Genomic DNA, 20,314 nt, shown 5'->3' on the forward strand with positions numbered 1-20,314 from the left:
AGTGCGATTCCTTTCATTTTCTTTTCCAGTAAACAACAACAGCAACACACCACGTGGAGAAGGCTAAATGCAAAAAGTATCCACCTTCTTCTTTCTAAAGATTAAAAAAAGCAGTCTACCCTCGCAAGTGTTGGTGTCATCCAAAAAGTAAACCCCGCGCAGGCGGATCAATAATTGTGACACTGAGAAAACTGCATATTTCTCAAATTCATCTAACGGAAACTGTTAAGTCCTTTCTATCTATTCAAAGCTGCCTTCTGCGACGAAATGAACCATTATTTAATGCATTTGCAGAGTTACTTGGCCGAGTAGTTGATCAATTAATATTCAGTGACGTAATAAGCGGCTCACGCCAACTCACTCTCGTCATTGGGCTTGATGGGTCGGTGCACGTCGACCATTTCCTCCGACGTCGTGCTTCCCGACGAAAGGTGCCGTATCTGTCCGAACGGGCCCACCTTCCAGCGCTGGGGGACCGAAGACTCGTGTTCCTTCACGTATCTGAAAAGAAATACACTATGGCACTTTTTCTAGCCAATTTTCTCAAAGCCTACAGCGTGCGGTGCATACAGCAAAGGGCTGCTAAGCAGCAACATAAAGAACAAAGGAGAGAAAAAGGAGGTACAGGCAGAGAAACATCAACCCTAGAAGAAGCATGCAATGTGGGGTTTTTTAAACTGCACAAGCCAGAGAACACATGCATTATCCTCAAAGAAGTAGAGTGAGGAAGAAATGGGTAACGTTCGAAGAAATGTTTGAACTTCTCGCACTTCCGAATCTCTCGAGCTTGGCTGCAAAATCCTAAGCGGCGTATATGCCGACAGTTTAAATCCTAAACTTGTCGGCAGGCAACCGAGGCATTTTTAATAGATCTTTTCTGGTTGAGTTGTTGTAATTCCGCATTAGCCCGAGCCTCTTAAGCGAGGATGTTCCGATATACTTCATCTACATCTACATGCAAACCAGGGTAAAGGTAAAGCTGAACGCCTGCACTTCCAAACTGAACATCAAAACTAATATGGAAAAATGAATCCTCAATTTCTTCTTGAGAAGTCTCTCCTAGACACACCGAGTTAAAGCTGCAATCATAGCGCACATCGTTGCCGTGTTCAACGAGCTGTTCTAATATTCCGCAGCAATATTCCAACAACCACACTTGCTTCTTAAGAGCCTTTCATTATGGGACTCAGTGATGCTACTAGTGCAAATATAGCTGTCATCATTGCCTTGTGAACGCAATAATGACAGAACTGACATGACCAGGCTTTTCTTTGATCGCTAAATAGGAGCACTAACACAAAAAAAAACAACCAGGCCATCTTTATCTCTACTAAAGGGAAACCTGGGGAGGGCACAAAGCATGCATTGTATAAGTGTATTCAAAGATTGAAAGTCTCTTGCCACACGGCGTACGCTGATATACGCGACATCCCAATCACGAAGACGGAGAAGAAGTGAACTACGAAACGGAGAACTGCCAATTTTAGAGTTACAGCGACTACGGGACGAAACACAAGCAAGCCAGCGCGAACGAAAAAAGAGTGTCCCGGTGTGTTCGTTTAGTACGCGTTTTTGCTCATGGAGATGAAGCGTTCTACCATGAGGCCTTAGAAAACGAGTGCCCCGGCGTTTTAGTACCGTGACCCCATCAGAATACGACGACGAACGGCGATGATGACATGAGACGCCGACAGGGCGAGCCCCTAAGGTGCTTCGGCCTTAATAGAATGTGGCACTAGAACCCTCGACCACTTACAGCAGCTCAGACCAGTATACGCCCGTTGTTGTGGCAGAATAAAGCGATTCCGCACTGGATAAGCACACTAGATGATAAACTAGTTTTCGCCAATAACCTCGACCGCACCCACAGATTTAGGACCACGTGGAGAATGCGCCCTTAGTAACAAAAAATTCACACAGAAGACCTGCACTGGCTACACAGGAGGAAGACAGGAAAAGCAAATAGTATGAACGATCGCCGGAACGCATACATGTAAACTAGAAACCCACTGACAAACATAGAATGTATTATTCTGCCCCCATTCCACACGGAACTCTTCAAGAGTGATATGATGCAACTACGCGTGCAGCAGATGAGAAAGTAGTCAGTTAGGCGTTCAAGCAAGTATGTTACTCTAGGTACCCCAAGTCATTACAGAATGTAGGACATGCATGACAGTCGAGCAGAAGAAAAGAGAGGAAGAACTACTTTGCGTTGCAAGCCTAGCGACTCCTCTTACTTCTCTTGCAAGTCCATGATCCTCGTCATTGTCCTGAGTTCTTCCTGAAGGCATCCCGCGTATCTTGTGCTGTCATCCTTGACAGCCTTGAGAAGCTCCTGAAAAAAAGCAGCCGTGTATGCTTCACCGCTATAGATCTTTCTAACTACTTCGTTCTGGCAGCTGCCATTTTATCAGTGGGCTGTACTAGCGGCCCTATAATTGGCGCAGCCGACAGGCAGATGTGACTGCGCATGCGCAACACAGCCCGGAACGTGTCCTGATCTTATGAAAGATAAAGTGATGAAAAGGTTTATAGCACAAGACGAGACCGCCGCGAAAACACATGCGCACAGATAACCCGGGGTTGTTTGAACAGCCGAGCGCATTGGGCTTGCTTTGGTTGTAGTTCGGAAGCTGTAGATTTCTCCAGCCTCGTTTCCACCGTCTCAAAAGCAAAAAAAATACTTTTTAATCCATACACAAGTTATATAGGAGCAATATCTACAGAAGGCTTTATTTACTTTACTAAGAAAAGCGCGCGACAAGTCTTCAACAGGCGACATCATTTTCATTAAGCAGACCGCAAAACAAAGACAAGGGCGTCTTGCAGCACTTACGTCAACAAATGCCTGAATAGTTGGATCCTCGAAGAAGGCCTCGCGCACTGTGAGAGCCCAGCTATTGGCGAATTGCACGACCCGTCGTTTGTTCGCGAGGATGAACTCCTTTTCTTGTCTTGAGTTTGCCATGTCAATACGATAAGTGGAGAAAATTCGTTAAGGACACTGCTTCGCCATTTCCTCCACAATGCCACTGCTGTAATAATTGATGATGACAACGCCACTAAACGCTAAATCATTCACGAAACTACATCTCCGTATGAAAAAAAATAGCAATGCATAAAGTTTATGCGACAGCATTATTTGTCTTGCTTTGTTAGTTTTAAACTAGTGAGACGTTGATGCCCAGTTTTAGATAACGCATTTCAGACTGTACTGACCTTATTTTGAGTGCGGAAACGTTTACTGAAGCTACATTATAAAGTGTATACTTCTCTGGACTGCCCAATCCAGTTTGACCTACGGTCTCAATGGCAACTTGAAACTCCGAAAACAATTGTCGTTTTGTTCACCTTAAATTGAATCACTTTATGGACAAAGCCTGAGCAGGAGTCTAGATAAAATACTAGATAATAAATAATGAAGCCTTGGCACAATCGATTTCTTCATCAAATAAATAAGGAGCACTTATTTAAATAACTGAACAAAGATATACAGCTGTACTTTCCCTTCTTCAGTATCTAATTCGCCCAGTCAGTTCAAAAACGAAGCCATTGCGTCTTGCTCATATATCTTTTTTCCGCATAAATAGTTTCTGGTGAAGATTTGGCCTATGATAAGGTTTCAAGTTTATGGTAAAGTTTCCTTCAAGCAAACACCAAAAAGTTCATCCAGCTCACTCATATCAGCAAGTGCAGTGATTCCCAGAAAAAACTGCGCGTGTGTTCATTTCAAAGCGTAAGACAGAATTGTGTATGCTTAGTTTAAAAGAAAAACTAATAAATATCTGTAAATGAAAAGGATATTGCTTCATGAGTTCTGGACAGAGCTGATGGCTTGGCATAAATATGACATGCGTCAGCAGGAAGTCTTCTAAGAAAGTATCTGTAAAAAAACATTAAAACATGTTTGTAATACATAAAAAACACTGTAGCACACATTCCAGTACAGGAACAAACATGAGCTTTATAAACAGGGCTACGAAGCTCCATGAAATGTTTGGTTCGTTAATATAAAATTCTCACTTTACCAGTACAAAAAACACATAATAACGTGACACAGAGGTACTAAACGTTTCCATTTTTTGACAAACGTTCTTTCTGACAAAAACGTTTAGTTTTGGGCAGTCCCACGTGCCGTCGCTTGTGTGCTACCTGCCCTCGCGATTTTCTGCGCACATTTCTGAGAATGAATCTTCGTTAACTCGCCGAGCTGTCCCCTCTAATTTTTTTTATTGCATTTTCCTACAGTGCTTGTCGGCGCCTAATTTTTCTCCTTATACTGCCCAGCAAGACAAGAATGTCAACGCCTAAGATTATCTTACCTGAGGATTCCTCGGTTCTTGTGTCTATTCTTGTCTCTAGTAGATGTTCCAACATCTTCTGTGGCGTACCGGCCATCACCATATACCTGTGTGAGGGGAAATAACAAAACGAACGTCACTAGAGCTATTCAATAAGGAAAGTGTTCACCGTACTCTACGAATGTAAAATGTTCGCAGAACACAGATATTGCGAATTCTGCTCGTTTCTTGTCTGTCGTTCAGTCCCGGGAGTGTTTCCTAAGTGAACGTAATTATTCAGGAAGCAAAGACAATATCTGACAGCAGCTCGCGCGGTCCCAGTTGTGGGGAAGTTGTGCCCGGATACGACTTTTTTGTCGGTATTCTTTTGCGGTCACACGTGCGCGTTATTCTGGGTACTCGACCAAAAAAACAGAAACACAGAGTTAGAAATTAACTAAAGTGCTTTTCAGGAAGTTGCGCACCCAGTATCAAGGGCTATGCAAATGGACGACTTATTTGTGGGTACTGGTGGGACGCTGTTTACTTGTACGACGTAACTTCTTTGAACCTATGGTTATCTCATGTGTGGCTCAGGTATTTATCTGACGCACACTAAAGCCGGTAATGTTACTGTGAAAGATAATTTCATTATTCGCGTTCCTCCTAGTTCCCCCATAGCTGTGGTTAACATCATACAGCACAACTGGGCAGCAGCTGTTTGTTTTACAGCAAAAACGAGTCAGGAATAGAGACACAAAAGCGTCAACTGCAAACACGGGGTTACACCCAGAATTACAAGGCTTTATTAGAACCAACGATTAGGAGCTTTCCTGATCGAAAGTAAACAATTTAACGCTACCAAGCTTCTGCTATCGATTTCATCACATTGCTGCCGTGTGCGCCACGGACATTCCCGGGGACATTTTGCGTGTGCAGGCGAGCTACTCGTATGTGATAACGCCATTATCTCTGGAGTCACAAACACACACATTGTTTTCACGAAATAAGTATATTGAATTAACCAGTATGTGCGTGAGTGCAATGATTTCATACGTGGCTATAACGACGGCCGGGCAAGCAACGTTAGTCGACATGACCCGAGGCGACAGGCCAAACAAAAACATCAAGAAAAGATGCCTTCTGAAGCGGACATTTAGGAGAAAGGGCTTCCCGACCCTACTACGTGCCAAGGTCGAAGAAGAAAGTCGCTAAAGTAGGCTATCCACCGCCAAAACTAGGGCGAATAGTTCAGACAACCCCGTTTTTTTTTTTCTATGAGACAGCCGCTCCCAGAAACGCCTCGTTCATATCAGCCCGGGGTATCGCGTAGGCACCAGATAAGATTACGCCACAGAGTTCATCACTCACGACGAAGCGTTATCAAACGCCACTAATTCATACACAGACCACGGAAGCTTGTGTGAGTAACGAAAAACCAGGCGATGAGCTTCGTAGTCGAGTTCGTACGGTTAAAACAAACTGCACCCCCTGCCTGCCGCAACAAAGTCATGGCTAGTAACACGCTAATTAGGCTATGCCTTAAGTGTGCTTCTTTGGCGTCTGACCCACAGACATAACAGGGCCTAAAAATCGAGCGGATCATAGCTGTCACTTTTACATCAGCCTGGCATTACAGCTGTCATAGACCTCAGGTGGATTAGCAAGCTGCCCGTACTAGTGCATACTAACAACGTTGCAACGCCGGAATTGCGAGGAGCGAGGCAATATAGATGGAACGTTTTGTACTTATCTCATTAGGTGCCTTACACCTCTACCCTTTGTACATACAAGGCCTTGCCACCATTTAAGATTGACGGCTTTTTTTTGCCCTTCGCTCGAAAAAACGCTCTAACATTCATTCGTACTTTGCACAACAGCGGAGTTAAATTTCAAGCTTCCTCGATCCGCAACGGTGACTCAGTGGATAAAGCATTGTGCTGCTGAGCACAAAACGCAGGATCGATTGCAGCTCCGGCAGCCATTTTTATGGAGTAGGCGAACAACAAAAAACGTCGTTGTGTCGAGTTTTTGGCGTATTTTAAAGATCCTCTAGTGGCACAAGTTAGTCCTGAGCCCCTCCGCGTTCCTTCTCTCCCGCGGTGTGCATCACAGCCTAAGTGTAGCTTCCGCGCTCAAAACATTAACCTCGAACGCTCTCCCTTCCAGCACATTTACATATGGAATTGCATCCAACGATTGATCATATTCCGCAAGTGTAGTCTCTTTTTCCCTTTAAGTCCTGCGTTTGCTTCTTGTGCTATTTCTGTTTTATGAAAGGTTTCTGAATACGGTAATTGTATAATTGTGGGGAGTTTGGCCGCGGTTGTGCCCGGCTTAGTAGCACAACCATGATTCTCCGCGATGCTGCTTACGACACTACATAGTTCATTGTACAGCAGGTGCCTCTGGTTTAATCACCCCGAAAGCAACACCCCGTCTTGTAGTATAACTTTCGCGTGGCACCGGAAGAAAGGCGTTTTCGTTATATTACTGCAACTGAAAATCGTTTCAAAGAACAATTCGTAGAACACGAGAAGGAGCACGCAGAACAACTTCAAGCTGCTCGTGAACGCCGATCCATTACAGGCTAGGTAACTCCCCAATGTCGTTCCAGATGGCACTTAGTAAGACCTTCGTGGTCCTGATCCGCTTCAACACATTCCTAGACGTGGCAAGCGCCACAGGAAATTCGTGAAGAGAATTTTGGAGCAGCGCCTTGAAGCGCATAACACAGTAGCGTTATGTTACTCGGTTGCTGAAGAAGGCTGTAGCCACATGTATCAAGACCGAGCACGCGTTACGTCACATTACACCTAAACGCCTAGCCTGACGTCATCATACCACCGAGCTGTAAAAAATGTTGCGCAAACTAGACCTGGACGAAGAGCACAAGACACGACAGATACAGGCGCCTCTATCTGCGTATCTTGTCTCCTTCGTCCACGTCTAGTTTGCACCACGTTTTCTTCTTTCTTTAAGTATGTACCAAATAGTTCAACAAGTTTTGTTACACCTAGCTGTGCCCATGAATGGGGAAAACTCCCCACTCCGGCTCGACACTTATGATCGCGGGCGCTTCAAGTTGCGCTTCAACGGGGCGATACGGGATTTTTCGCTCACGGTCCACGCAGTCGGCAACGTCGGCTTTTCTGCCGCACAGGCAGAAATAAAACAGGAGCTGTTGCCACCCGTGGTGTAGCATCTGGGATTAACAGTTATAGCCCCAGCAAATCTTCGGACTCAATAGTTTTGTTTTGCCCCGTTATCAGGCCTCACGAATTCACACAAGCGCACGCGCACATGCGCACCAGTGCTCTGTGGCACACAGACATGACACCAGGTAGCACTGGCGTCAAAGTGCCAGAAGAGCACAAGAATACATGCAGAAAACTCACTTGTAGTGCGAGTGGGCACCATTGGTGTTGCGTGCATCGGCCGGAATCTTCTGCAGCAGCAAGACATCTTGACCGTGCTCTTTTAACCGCACCGTGTTCGCTTCGACGTCCTACAAGAAATGGTTGGAAAGAAGGCACCCGAGAAAGCATTCGAAAGATTGAAGAAGCAACGTTATGCGCATATTCAAAAGTGACAGCCGCTTTTAACCTTCCGTAGCGAATGTGGCCGGCTGAGCCGGCGTCTGTGAAGACGCACCATTTCGGAAATTTAATCAGCACAGTCACTACCTCGTATGAAAAGGTAATATAATTTGTCAACTTACATTTTGGCGTTTAATATTATATAGAAACATCAGCTAACGTTGTCGGTTCTATAAAACAAGGTCATACCCTTATATACTAGAACGGAAACAAAAGCAGATACATCAATGGCCATGACGAACCGCATGTAAAACTTCCTTGACTCTATCATATTTGAAAATTTTGGTAAATGTGTGAGCAATTAACTCGATGTGGAGCAAAATCCAGTACTTCAGTAAAGGGCTTCGGTGCGACTGCTGAACAAACCCGGAAGCGGCCAGCGTCTTACAGATGCCGAACTCAGACCCTTAGAAGTCTCCGAAATCATCGTGAAATTACGAAACCTTAAATTCACCTACTCGTTTGCTTATGCTGGGCGACAAAGAAAACATCGGGAACTAAGAAAATATTATCAGTCTCCTACTCGTAACACTTCTAAATAGAAAACCCGCACTCAAAACCCATACAAGAGAATAAGGGAAGCCGGGGCGATTGCAGCGGCATCGTGCTTGAAAATTGCACTGTGTGGAGTAACGGAAACACGGAAGAGGACAGAAGAGTGCGAACCAACAAAGGCAAGGACACACCAACTGCGCTCGTCGCTGTACTTCCTCGTTTCCGTTACGCCGCGCAGCGAAATTTTCGAAAGAAGAAAGCCTCGCTTTGCGGCCGTTCGAGAGGGCACAACGAGAAGCACACGCTCCAGCCTCCTCGTTAAACACGCATCCGTGACTTTGGAAAGCCGCTAACTAGGCCACCAGAGCGCGCACTCTGACACCTTCTCCACTGACAGGTACGCGTGAAGATACGTACAAAGACTTTGATTTCAGGGTACTGAAACAGTGCTAGAACCACGCTGCACGCCTACTAGCATCTCCCTCACACAGGCCGAGTAATTTACTGAACCGTGTATTTTTTACTCCAATTCATTCACGAATCACAGAAAATTTCCCCTCCCCCGTAACAATGACCGGCCATTCCTCGCCAGCCTCAGTCCTCCTAATCATCTCCTTGTACTAACGTAGACACAGCGGAACCATACTCGTGGTACTTTTCTTTCTGATTAATTGTGGGGTTTAACGCATCGAAGCTACACCTGGAAAATGCAGCGCGCGGTAGCGGAGGATCCGAATTAATTTTGACTACCGAAGTCTCGACAAACGGGCGGTTTCGCTTTTCGGCTGCACCAGAAAAGCAGCCACCGTGGCCGGATTCGCGCCCCCGCACTTGAGCCGCACAACGCCTTAGCAACTGAGCCCCCGCGGCTTGTGTACTTTGATCTGAAATGTCCACTTTTACGGTGCACCACTTACCAATAAGAAGTGCCCACGGTTGTAGTGAAAACTTCGATACATTTCGTCAACGCGAGCAGCACGTGAACTATCGTTAATTTGAGTCCGGAAAGAACGTACTTCAAGGCTGACACCTCCCACCACTCATCATAAAAATACAACACCCTGCACAATAGCATGGTTTACATCTTTAAGGGGAATTTTCACTGTCTAGAACAAAAACCGTTACAACTTAGCAAAAACACAAGGAAAGACTCCTTTAAACGGTGTTTTCCTTTCTAACCCGAAATACCTTGTGCATTTCGGGTCAGAGAGTGTGTTTAAACAACGTAACAGCTTTGGGGGAGCCGTTTTGCTGTGTATTTTCTAGGATGCGAGGGTGTTCGTTATCAACAGTGAAAATGCTCTTTAGCGGTGCAAACGATTTATAGTGTACAATTGATTACAACGGAGGCACCACTGAAAGACCGGCGCATCTGGCCACAGTTTGTAACCTCATAACACGGGTTACCCCCTCACGGAATTAATTTTTGTTTAATAGCACTTTCAAAAATACTCCTGCATGGTATACGCCGTGCAATGGCCGGCAGCAAAGCAAACGCGTGGCGCCAGCCACTCACGTTAAGCATCCCTTTACCGCCGCCATCGCCTCCGGCAACAAGACGCCGCGCGGTTTCTCTGGGGGAAGGGGGCGGGGGCGCAGCCGTTCGCTCTGATTCGCGTGGGATATATGCGCCGAAATCTTCAGCGGGCGCACCACGCAACCCCGCGGTTCGTCGGGCGGTGATGCCAGACTTTGGGAAAGCCAGCCATGCGGTTCGCGGCCGTAACGCGTGCGTGCACCGTACGCCGGCTCCGCTTGAGAGGCCCGGGAGAAAGCCACGGCGCATGCTTACCCTGAGGATGCGGTTGAAGTCTTCCTTGTCGACGCGCAGAAAATGGCAGTTGTCTTCGCGAGTCGTTATGGTTGCCGCGCTGTTGCAGCGTCGGGTCGGAAAAGAGGGGGAAAACAAAACGAAGACAGAAAACACGGTCATACTGCCGTTGCGAGAAAGAAAAACAGCGCCAACAAAGACGGTCTTGCCTTCGCGCTTACTCACTCATGCGTGCATTGTTGAAACTATTGCTGTGAAACCGCCGTGGTAGCACGGGCCGGCGCCATGTTTCGGCGACAGGAATATCCTCAGAGTTGTCTCCACGAATCAAAATTGTATGGACTTGAGTTCAACCTCTGCGTCTATATTTACTTTTTTCCAACAGGAATATGTAGCGCATGTTGTTTAAGTTCTGATAATGACCGCACTTTCCTGACTCCAGAGCGACCACTACTACAAACCTACAGTTCAGACTTAAACGTGTTCCCAGTGAAATTAAATAGTGGTAAATTGGGCCGTTGCTCTTCGCAATTGGAGCACGCCACCATTAATTCTATTAGACAACCCTATTCCGTATTATTATCTTTAAGTAACAAGCTAAGCGACAATCACCAAACGGAAATAGCATAAATACTACGATGGTTCTGAGCGTAAGCAGTAAACAGGTACGTAATATAAACTTTAGATTCTTCCATTTGCCATTGTCCCAGTAACAGAAATAAAACACAAAAAAAAACTCAGAAATACCAAAACGTGGCATTCAAGGAACAGCAAAGAAAGTACTACTATACTCAATATCCCACTTTTATATACACAACTTTCGTGCACATATTTTATATCAATCCAAGTGCAATGACTGTGTCACATTTACCTATTATGCAGTAGTAGGCACGGGTGGGGTACTGCCTGTTTTTATATATCCGTACGATCCGTATATAGTTCTTTTTTTTTCCTGACCTCTAAATAAATGAAGTTATGAACAAACGTGTACACCGTGACCATAGCGAAGAGATTAAAGCTGGACCTTTCTGTCCGTAGAGAGTGCTATACAGAGGGCGTAAACACATGCAGAGACTCTTACCGCGGTGCATCGTTCACGAGCGCCAGCTTGCCGAAGTCGTCGCCTTCGTGCAGAGTGCACACGACGCCCTGAAAGAAACGAACGTTTTCAAAAACAGACCGATAAGCGTGAGAGGATAAGCTTTGCTGCTGCATCTGCCGCCGACCACTTGCGGCAAGGGGCGGCGCAAACGCCAGGAGAAAACAGCAAAAAAAAATACTTACACGGTTCACAGAAATCGCACAAGTTAAAAGACGAATGAATTCCTGTTTTACGGCTTAACGCACTGACGCTACACCGACACCACAAGCTTGGCGCTGCGTGGTTGAATGGTTCAGCCTACGTCCACATCTCTAAGGCGTAGGTCTTTTTTTTTTTTATTGGGCACAATAAAAAGAAAGGCTGAGTGGGGCCTTTTGTTCCCTAAACCAATGCCAGGAAATTAAACATTGGCGTCTTGAGCACCAGAAAAAGGAAAGAGAAAAGCTTTCTGACAATATTCAGCAGCTACGGCCAAAAATTGTTCCCATGACCGGTAACAAGGGCAGCGAATTGTGGAAACGAGCGTTTAGCGCGTCTTACATAAGTAATCCTGGACAGAGAAGAAAGCTGTTGATGAAAGAGGTATCCGCTCACTCCGAACGGATGGGCCTGTTTCATGCAAAACTGAAGCGAACATGTCTTTACATTTCAATAAAGGACATTTTTTTTTTCACGAATGATCAGAGAAAGGGCTTAACTCGGCATTCCCTACGAGCACTAGCTGTTTATTACTGCAGTTAAGAAATTGCAGGGTTAAACTGCTAGTCGTGAAAGCACAAATCCAGGAACAGCTGAAAAAACGCAGGCTTTTTTTAAACAACAAGGCGAAGTATTAATCCTTGAATTACTTCACGTTTGTTTTTTCCTCGGTCGTTGTACTGGATCACTCAGATAACTCGGCGTTCTTCGGAGTGAATAGGCGTGAAAAATATCCAAGCTATTTGCTTTTTCCTTTCCTCGTTTTTCTAGTCCCAACAACGCAATGACACAGCCTTGCGAAAAATTGCGCTGCATTTTTGCTAAATGAAAATCGTCCACGCGTGCATGCGCACTGCCCTCTATCTTTCTTTTTTCGTCTGTTCACAAGGGTAAAAGGTAAAGAGGGTAGAGTGTGCTTTATCATCTGTTCTCAAAACCTGCTCGCGCAAGCTGTGTGAATCACCTGACAGCAAGCAAGGCTCTGACCTAAACCACTTGTTATGGAACTGCCGCGTCTTGCAGAACCAGCGAACCTAGACCCATTCTCTATCGCCCCATCAAGTCAGGTCACAAACTCTGCGGGAATGGACCCATCCCAAAGGGTCTGCTACAAAGCACAGGAAGACGGTCCTCGACTTTCGTGTCCACTACATGCGACAAGCAGGTATACAGGACCACATTTAATCGATACACTCACCCAACCCGCCACCATCCGACTCCCCTCCCCCATATTCCTCTCCGTCGATGAGCAAGGTCAAGGCACGGATTGTAACTAAGTTTAATAAATACGTATCACAACAACAACAAAACCTGCTACATTTATAATTTTCCACAACACGGTGCCAGAAATGGCAGCAACTGAACGCGCCTGAACACGACACTGTTCAGCGGCTTCCCAAATCCATCATCTGCGCGCAGAAGCTTTGAGCAGACGTTGTATTCTTTTTCGCTGTTGTTGTTAACGAAGATCCCATACCGGTATGTATCTGAAGGGAACCCGATCGCGCAGTGACCGGTAATTATAAAACGGCTACTCATACTCAGAAAAGCCAAATTATCAAAAAAAAAAAGAGCAGAGATACAGCAGACAGGGCTCCCAATCACTGTACCTTCAGAAGGCTCCTCCGCACCCATTTCGGAAGGCAATGAGAAAAACAGCGCGTTTCCTCCCCCGTCCGCGGCATGTTTGCTTTTCAGAGTAAACATTGGCGACTGACGGCGGCATATGACCATGTGGCGCTCCGCAAACGCCGCCAGTTATCAAAGTGTGACGCGCCGCACTTGAACAAGTAGGTCGCCTAAACTGTTCTTCTTCCTTATTATTATTTTTTTTTTTTGCAAATAGGAAATAAAAGGGAACCACGGGGACAAAACTAAGTCGGCTGCTATGAAGGGGCTTATCACTGTTAAGCCCACGATCACCCCTTCGTCAGATAAGTTTAGCTTCCTATATTTGCTTAGTGAGTGTGATTTCCTTTTCCCTGATAGATTTTTTTTACCATTTCCTTTTCGTTACAGCCATCTCACTATCACAGAGCAGAGTTGACTCAAAAGCAGCATATAGCTGGCCTGAACATGTCTTTGAAACGGCGCGCAAGAATGCAGGCGCCGATGATAAGTTGGCAATGCCCCAGTAAACTAAAGTCGTGTCCGTTCTCTTTTTTTTTACAAACCTCATTCTCCTCACAAGCCTTCGTGCCTCCTTGCTGATGAAGCCATACGGTTTCGTAGTAATGTTGACTAGAGGGAACGCTTATGTTCCAATGCCTTGCCACCTTGTGGCCCGCCATGACAGCTGACACTTTTCCACTCTTTTATGGCCTGGTTTGCAATGTTACTTCTCGCCGCTCTTGGGGACAAAACCAGAAAGAGCAACACTTTTCTTTTTCGCCTTGCACGAATATTCTTGAAAAACTCCTTGGGCATGTGTTTTTACAGCTCCGTTTTTACAGCGATAAATCAACTGCAAATAGTCTTTTGGTTTCTTGGCAAGTTTACGCCCTGTTCTTGAGCCAAGCGATGTAACACTAAAACGTTTATCCGCGGTGATAGAACATTCGTTAAAACGTAGCTCACGTGGCAACTAGCGCTTGGTTTCTCTCTTGTATATCGTAGCCTGAAACTACAGTTGAACCTCGTTATAACAATCACTGATATAGCTAATCATCCGCTATAGCGAACTAAGCACGAACTTTAGTTGTTCACGCTTTATTTAAATGACAGGTATTCTCTTCTAATAAAGCTAAAACCATGAGAGCCGCGCGCAATATCAGATATAACGAAGGAACGTTTGACCTTGAGGCTGCGAAGCTACTTGGAAAAACCCTACGGCATCCGAAACTGCACAAGTATATAGGCCCTTTCGTTCGTGTACGCTGTGAAAAGCTCTATCCTGCTCAGTGCTGTGAGTAGCCACAGATGAAGATGGCATCCTTCATCAAATAAATAAAGAGTCAGGCCTGTTTCATCAAGTGAGCTTGGTTCTGTTAACAGAAATTACAATTGTAATTTCCCGTACTCATGTTCCGGTTCATTGAGCTTGAAATGCAACAAGGAGAAAGTTAAGCGTTACTTTGTTTATAGTGGGTTCGAAGCCAGAAAAAATGCATTTTTGTATCAAGTATTTTTGCGCGAGCCGGATTGTTAATTTCTTAGAGCCGAATTTTACCTGTACTGTCACAACGAATACCAGATATAACGAACTAGTTTGCTGTCCCGATAAAACTTCCGTATAACGAGGTTCGACTGTATGTGAATTAAGCCTATTCATCATTCCTCCATGCACTCTCAATCGGTGCAGGCTACACTTGGAATCAGGCAATCAGGCACATGCCCCTGCGTCATCCAATGAGCACCTGCGCAACGAAGGCACATGTGTAAGCCAATAAGCGGCGGGGGAATGCAACCATACACCGTGTTCATCCGCACTTACTCGTCCGCAGATCCCATGAGCAAGAAGGCTCTTCCGGACTACGTTTTTCTGCGCATTGTTAACGCCTCCGCACGCACCGCAGCTCTAACAGCGCCGAACCGACCAAACGTTGTAAAAAGCGACAAAAAGAAGGAGAGGTGTTGGGCGGCAGAACACGCGCGGACATGTTTACCATGCCGTCGCTTCCCGCAAGCGCTTTCTTTCGAATAAACAGCCCATTCCAACATGTCCAGCTCCGTTCCCGACTGCAGAGGAGTCCGGACTTGTCGCGGCGAGCTCGTAAACAAGCGCTCTCGGATGCCGGCCGCCCAGAATGAACGTTGACAGCACGTTCTTTTCTTCTTCACCGCGGCAGAAAAAGGTGGAAATAGAAAAGAGGGAACTAACGGCGTGTTACTTGAGGTTCTCGGACAGCGCGCACTCCTTTGCTGAAAGCGGCGGGGCCTTTAAGCGACGTACTTTATGCCGGTAGCTCGACGAAGACGTGTACCCGTGCAAGCGCTTCCTCAAAAGTGTCCAACTCGTTTCGCTCCCCATAAAGGCGCCGCACTTCAAAGCGACGTCCACTGTCGCAGCCGCCGGCAGCACGACTTCTCTTCTTCTTTTTTTTTTCCATTCACTTTCTTTCTCTCTTTATTTCCTTCGTTCCTTCTTTCATTTATGCACCAAGGTGCGGCGCCGTTTAAAGGCCCAGAACGCGCAAAAAAAGGAGGATAAGCTAAAGTGAAGTTGTTGAGTAACAAATTTCTTTGGGTGGTGAAAAAAAGCAGAACAAAAAACAAACGCGAGCATTCAAAAATTGGCCGCCTATCCGCTAGCTTCGCTCTAAATGTTGTCGAAAGATGAGCCTCCTACCGCCCCTGCCACGCAACCCACTCCCATCTCTCCCCCTTCCCACCCTTACACGCTATTTTCCTCCCTCCTGGCTCCTCCCATATTGATGCAAAAAAGGTCTGCCCAATTCAATTTTCCCGCGTTGGCACTGCTGGCGCGTAATCCGTTGGAACCTTTCGTTTCAGTTGGGCTTAGATATGCTCGACCCGACATCTTTTAGATGCGACGCATCTCATTCACTCGCCTTTTCTCTGCATCCATCCTTCGTTGTTGTCGGCGTTGTCGGCGTCCACCCCTCCCCCATTCTCCTCGCCGCGCCAGCTGCGCTCTCCGCCGCTCACCCCCTCTCCTCTCCGATAGCGAACTCTCTCGCGAGGGGCATTGGATTGGATGCGATTGGATTGGATTGGATTGGATTGGCTTGGCTTGGCTTGGCTTGGCTTGGATTGGATTGGATTGGATTGGATTGGATTGGATTGAATTGGATTGGATTGGATTGGATTGGATTGGAACTCTGCGATGCTTCGCATCACCTCAGGGTTCCCCTCGGGAAGATGGTGTAATTTTTTGTTTGTGTTCGATTTTACCTTGCCTTCCTTCAACACAAATTTTCAAGCGTTGTTTGTTTAAAAACGAATCTGACATGTAGCCTTAATTTTAAGAAAAATACCCGGGTACTCTCAGGTATTTACTTTTTTTGTGTCAAATAAGCCTTAATGATGGTATGTTTGCTCTTAAAATTATGGACATGCGGCAGCAGTGTTATTAGTTTGGAAAAGTCTTGCTTAAATACTAATGTTTAAGCATTCCTGCAAACTTTGGCAGGACGAACCACACGAGAAAAATGACAGCGTCCTTTTTTCATTTCAGCCTAAACTGTTCAATTCATGCCGTTCGTAGTATCACTGAGTCATTTATTGGCCCACAGCAAAGAGTCTTTGCAGACCAACGTTATTCGTAGTGGACTGTCAAAACCGCACATAAACACAACAGAAAAGCGCTGCGCAAACGTGATTTTCCCTCTCAAACCCGCCGTTCCGCAACTGCTGTCTTTTCCACAACCTCGGACCAATTCAAAGGCACTTGAGCTTGACCAAAAGTACCACATGTTCTATAAGCTGTGCGAACATCGTGCTCTCCCGTCAGACGATGGTTTTTTGCGCTGTCGTTGCTGCGGTCCTTGAAGCCGATCCAGATGACTCAGTGTCTCATCGAGGCAGGGCGCATTATCGGTAGCGATAATGCACTTGACTTCGATAAAACACCTAAACCGGACGCTCCAGCAAAACAATCTCAACTCGAGAACCAGACAAAGCTGCTCTCGGTGCTATCATAGGCAAAGCATTCCGTCTCGACTGCTTTGCACATCGTTGCCTCACCACGCTACAAACTTGGAGTTGCGAAGAGACCAGGGGCGGTATTCTCGAGTTATGTGCCTTTTGCGTCCCTTTCAAAAGCGTCCCTTTTGGCGAGCCCTGATTGGCTAAAAGCCAACAACCGGAATTGACGTAACGCAAGCGCAACAATCCTATTGCCAACATTCACTGCTTAACCGGAAGTACGTCACGATGAAAGGGACTCAAAAGGGACGTTTTCAAAAGCGACAGTTACGAGAATACCGCTCCAGATCATTTTCGTTTTTAGAAAAACAAGCGCGCCCAGCCTATAATTTCTCCAATTGTGCCAAAGGATCAAAAGTTCAGTTAACAGGAGGTTATAAACGCCGGCGTTGGTAGACTATTTCTGTTAACACTGTTTCCTCCTAATCTGCCCTCGCGCTGCGCCATAGGCACTCAACCTTGCAAGATTCATGGCCAGCGGCGAAATCCTTGCAGTCTTTAAGAGCCTATGGTATGATTAAGGGCCTGTATCATTACTTTGTAGTCGTTGCAAAATTTCATCACCACTCCGAAGACGATAACGGCGACGCCATGGCTTACCTTTCCGTAGATGACGACGTTGACGGACCCCCGCAGTATGATGTACCAGGACTTGCCCTCGTCGCCCTGGTTGAACACTGCGAAAACAGAACATCCAAAAACGTCACCGCAAAAAAACTTACAGCCTCAGTCGGAAAGTGGATGCCGTCAGTGCACTCCTAAGGGCACAGGGCACACCAAATTTGAAGAACAACCTCCGAGGACGCCTAATCGTTTCCTATCAGTTGTGAATACAAAAGCATTAGTATCGAATCGAACGCCGCTGAGAGTTCATTTGAAGTCCGCGGGGCGCAGGCCGCTGCGTAGAGCCCCCTGGCTCACTGGTGACTGCTGCGTCAATGGGAGAGGGTACCGAAGAAAGACGGTGTGCGAAGCTCTGTGAGAGGCGTACTAAAATCAAACAAGTTTAACCTGTGGTTCACTTAAGGATAACAAGGAGAACGCCAGCCGAATAGTAGTCATTGCTGCACTCTCTGTATTTAAGGCGAAGGCCTTAGGTGTCTCATCAAAAGAGACAAGAGACCAGTCGTCGTATGCGTCAATACGAGTGGTACCAAAATGGCCGCCGCTATAAGGCGAAAATAAATAGGGTTGGTGCTCGATTTGAACCTGGGTCGCCGGAGCAGCAGATGGTTGCCCTGGCCATAGCGCTAATACGGACTCTCCCGGAATGGAACAAAAATTTGCCAGATGCGTGCGCCGCGTGAAAGGTCAACATGGCGGCACGTGCGTACAACGGGTGCACGCGGAAGTGTGCTCTGACTGCGGGGAAGCTGCCGCATCAGCTACAGTCAGTGTGCCTGTCCGAGTAATTCACATCAAAAGACCAAGAAACGAATGCAAAGGAAGAGACGCAAACATGATACGGGAGAAGTCCGACAATTAATCGCAAGGCTTTCGCCTTCAAAGCCCGCAAGCCGACATAATAAGCCTCCGAGGGATTGTTCTACATGACTCAGCGCTTGCCCAGGCGCTGTCGCACGCGCTCCTTTTCTTTGTTTCTATTTTTTTTTTCGGGGCACCATAGCGTAGGCGAAAGATGCATCGCAGCAGATGTAAATTTCTCTGCCGGTCTCTTGCTACAGACAACGCCTACGCGTGCGCAACCGGCTTTTTCGCACTGTGGGTCATTTGATGCTTTAGCGCTTTAAAAAATTGGCTGGCGATTACGACACTCCATGATAATAAATTTGAGCGGGGCGCGAGCTGCAGTCTTTTCGGCGACGGCGCATGGCTCCTGCGTCTCACGAAGTGATCCCGTCATCAGCGAGCGCACGACGGCGCGCGCTACTGTACTATTATCTCGTAGCCCATCGCCGCCGGGGAGCACGTATCCCAAGGCACCCTTGAAATACCTCCCTCTTCCTCACACTTTCCCCATACTCTCGTCCTCCGCTTCCCTGCTCGCCCTATCCTCGATGTCCTCTTCGTTCTCTCGGTTACAACGAGGCCGACGGCGAGCGACGACGCGAAACCGCATGAGCGGGCGCTCTAAAGGGATGCGCTCTAAAAGAAGGGGTAAACCACGGAAGCTCCCAGTTGACATCGACTTCCCCGTACCTTACCTCTCTCAGATATATGCGCTGCATTGTTCCCCCTTTTAAACGTAATTTCGCACACTGCTATAGGATAGACGCCCGGAGTTTGGCATACAGTCGTCCATCCTACTGAGTTAACCAGTGTTGCGGAATGGGCGTCCCCATTCCAATCCAATTCCATTCCGGGGAATTACAAATTGCCTAAATTCCATTCCTTTCAATTCCTCGGAATGCCGGAACATCGCCCATTCCCACTCCGGGAATTGCCGGGCAGTTCAATTCCATTCCTCCAATTCCTCAACGTTTTATCGGGTGATTATCAGGTTACCAATGAACCCACTATTAAGCTGATGTTATTACACGCTTTAAGAACTGCTAAAATACGCAAACATGTAACCAAGGTCTAGGGGTAGTGGCTTTGTGACATATCTCGTTCAGGGCAATCACCCTACTAATTCCCACTGGGGCAGTTCTCCAGGTAGTTATTACAGTATTTGCATGGTCAGCACGTCTTTACGAGTTGTGATGTTTTAATATTGTTTAAGTGGGAATGTGTTAATGCTAACGTGACGACATGTTCTATTTTTGTGCTGACAAAAGTATGGTTGAAGAAAACATTATATTCCTTAAGCAGTTAACACGCGTAAGGAGCGCTCGTGAGCATGGTTAGAACTATAATTATGTTAACGAGGAACAGAACCTCCGGATCTGGTGGTATCAGTTGGAAGAATTACCGCTCGAGCACCTTCTCCTGCCTTTGCACCAAATACGGATCACGGGCCGCACAGGTCGTCAGCACTCACGCATGTCAAGCGCGCCTTGAAAGCACGGATAACTTCAGAACTTCCTGTGTTTGCGTGTGCGCAGGTATGCAATGTCGCCCTTGCCGAAAAGCTTAGTTAGGTGCGTCAGGTATCATCCACTGCGCACGAGCGAAAGTTCAGGCTGTGCTTAGAGTATGCGCGACCTTTGTATGGGTGTCTCGATGAGAACCAATGCGCAGGGAGAATTCTTTTTTCTCTCGTTAGTGTATACTGAGATAGTGCATTGGTTCGTATACTAATCTGCGTCTTGCTTTTTTGTCGTTTAGAAATTGGGAGATTGTTCACACTTTAGCACCA

The 20,314-nt window shown here is 46.5% G+C and overlaps 1 protein-coding gene across 9 annotated transcripts in view; it reads right to left on the reverse strand.

Annotated features, from left to right (window-relative positions):
- Positions 1-20,314, reverse strand: part of Epac (Exchange protein directly activated by cAMP) — an 841,204-nt gene that overhangs the window by 24,325 nt on the left and 796,565 nt on the right. For 7 of the 9 annotated variants that reach the window (XM_077698340.1, XM_077698344.1, XM_077698342.1 and 4 more), the window contains 9 exons: positions 17,656-17,732; positions 11,230-11,297; positions 10,170-10,248; positions 7,682-7,791; positions 4,326-4,411; positions 3,808-3,886; positions 2,840-2,984; positions 2,241-2,338; positions 362-516 (listed from right to left, as the gene is read on the reverse strand). In XM_077698340.1, coding sequence (XP_077554466.1) covers positions 362-516; positions 2,241-2,338; positions 2,840-2,984; positions 3,808-3,886; positions 4,326-4,411; positions 7,682-7,791; positions 10,170-10,248; positions 11,230-11,297; positions 17,656-17,732 — 897 coding nt within the window. The remainder of the gene's footprint in view (positions 1-361; positions 517-2,240; positions 2,339-2,839; positions 2,985-3,807; positions 3,887-4,325; positions 4,412-7,681; positions 7,792-10,169; positions 10,249-11,229; positions 11,298-17,655; positions 17,733-20,314) is intronic. The other 2 variants (XM_077698341.1, XM_077698345.1) reach the window with 1 other exon arrangement.

The sequence above is a fragment of the Haemaphysalis longicornis genome, unplaced genomic scaffold, assembly GCF_048455015.1.
Source record: "Haemaphysalis longicornis isolate Haplotype H1 unplaced genomic scaffold, Haemaphysalis longicornis Haplotype H1 scaffold_2, whole genome shotgun sequence".
In the NCBI taxonomy this organism is placed as follows: domain Eukaryota; kingdom Metazoa; phylum Arthropoda; class Arachnida; order Ixodida; family Ixodidae; genus Haemaphysalis; species Haemaphysalis longicornis.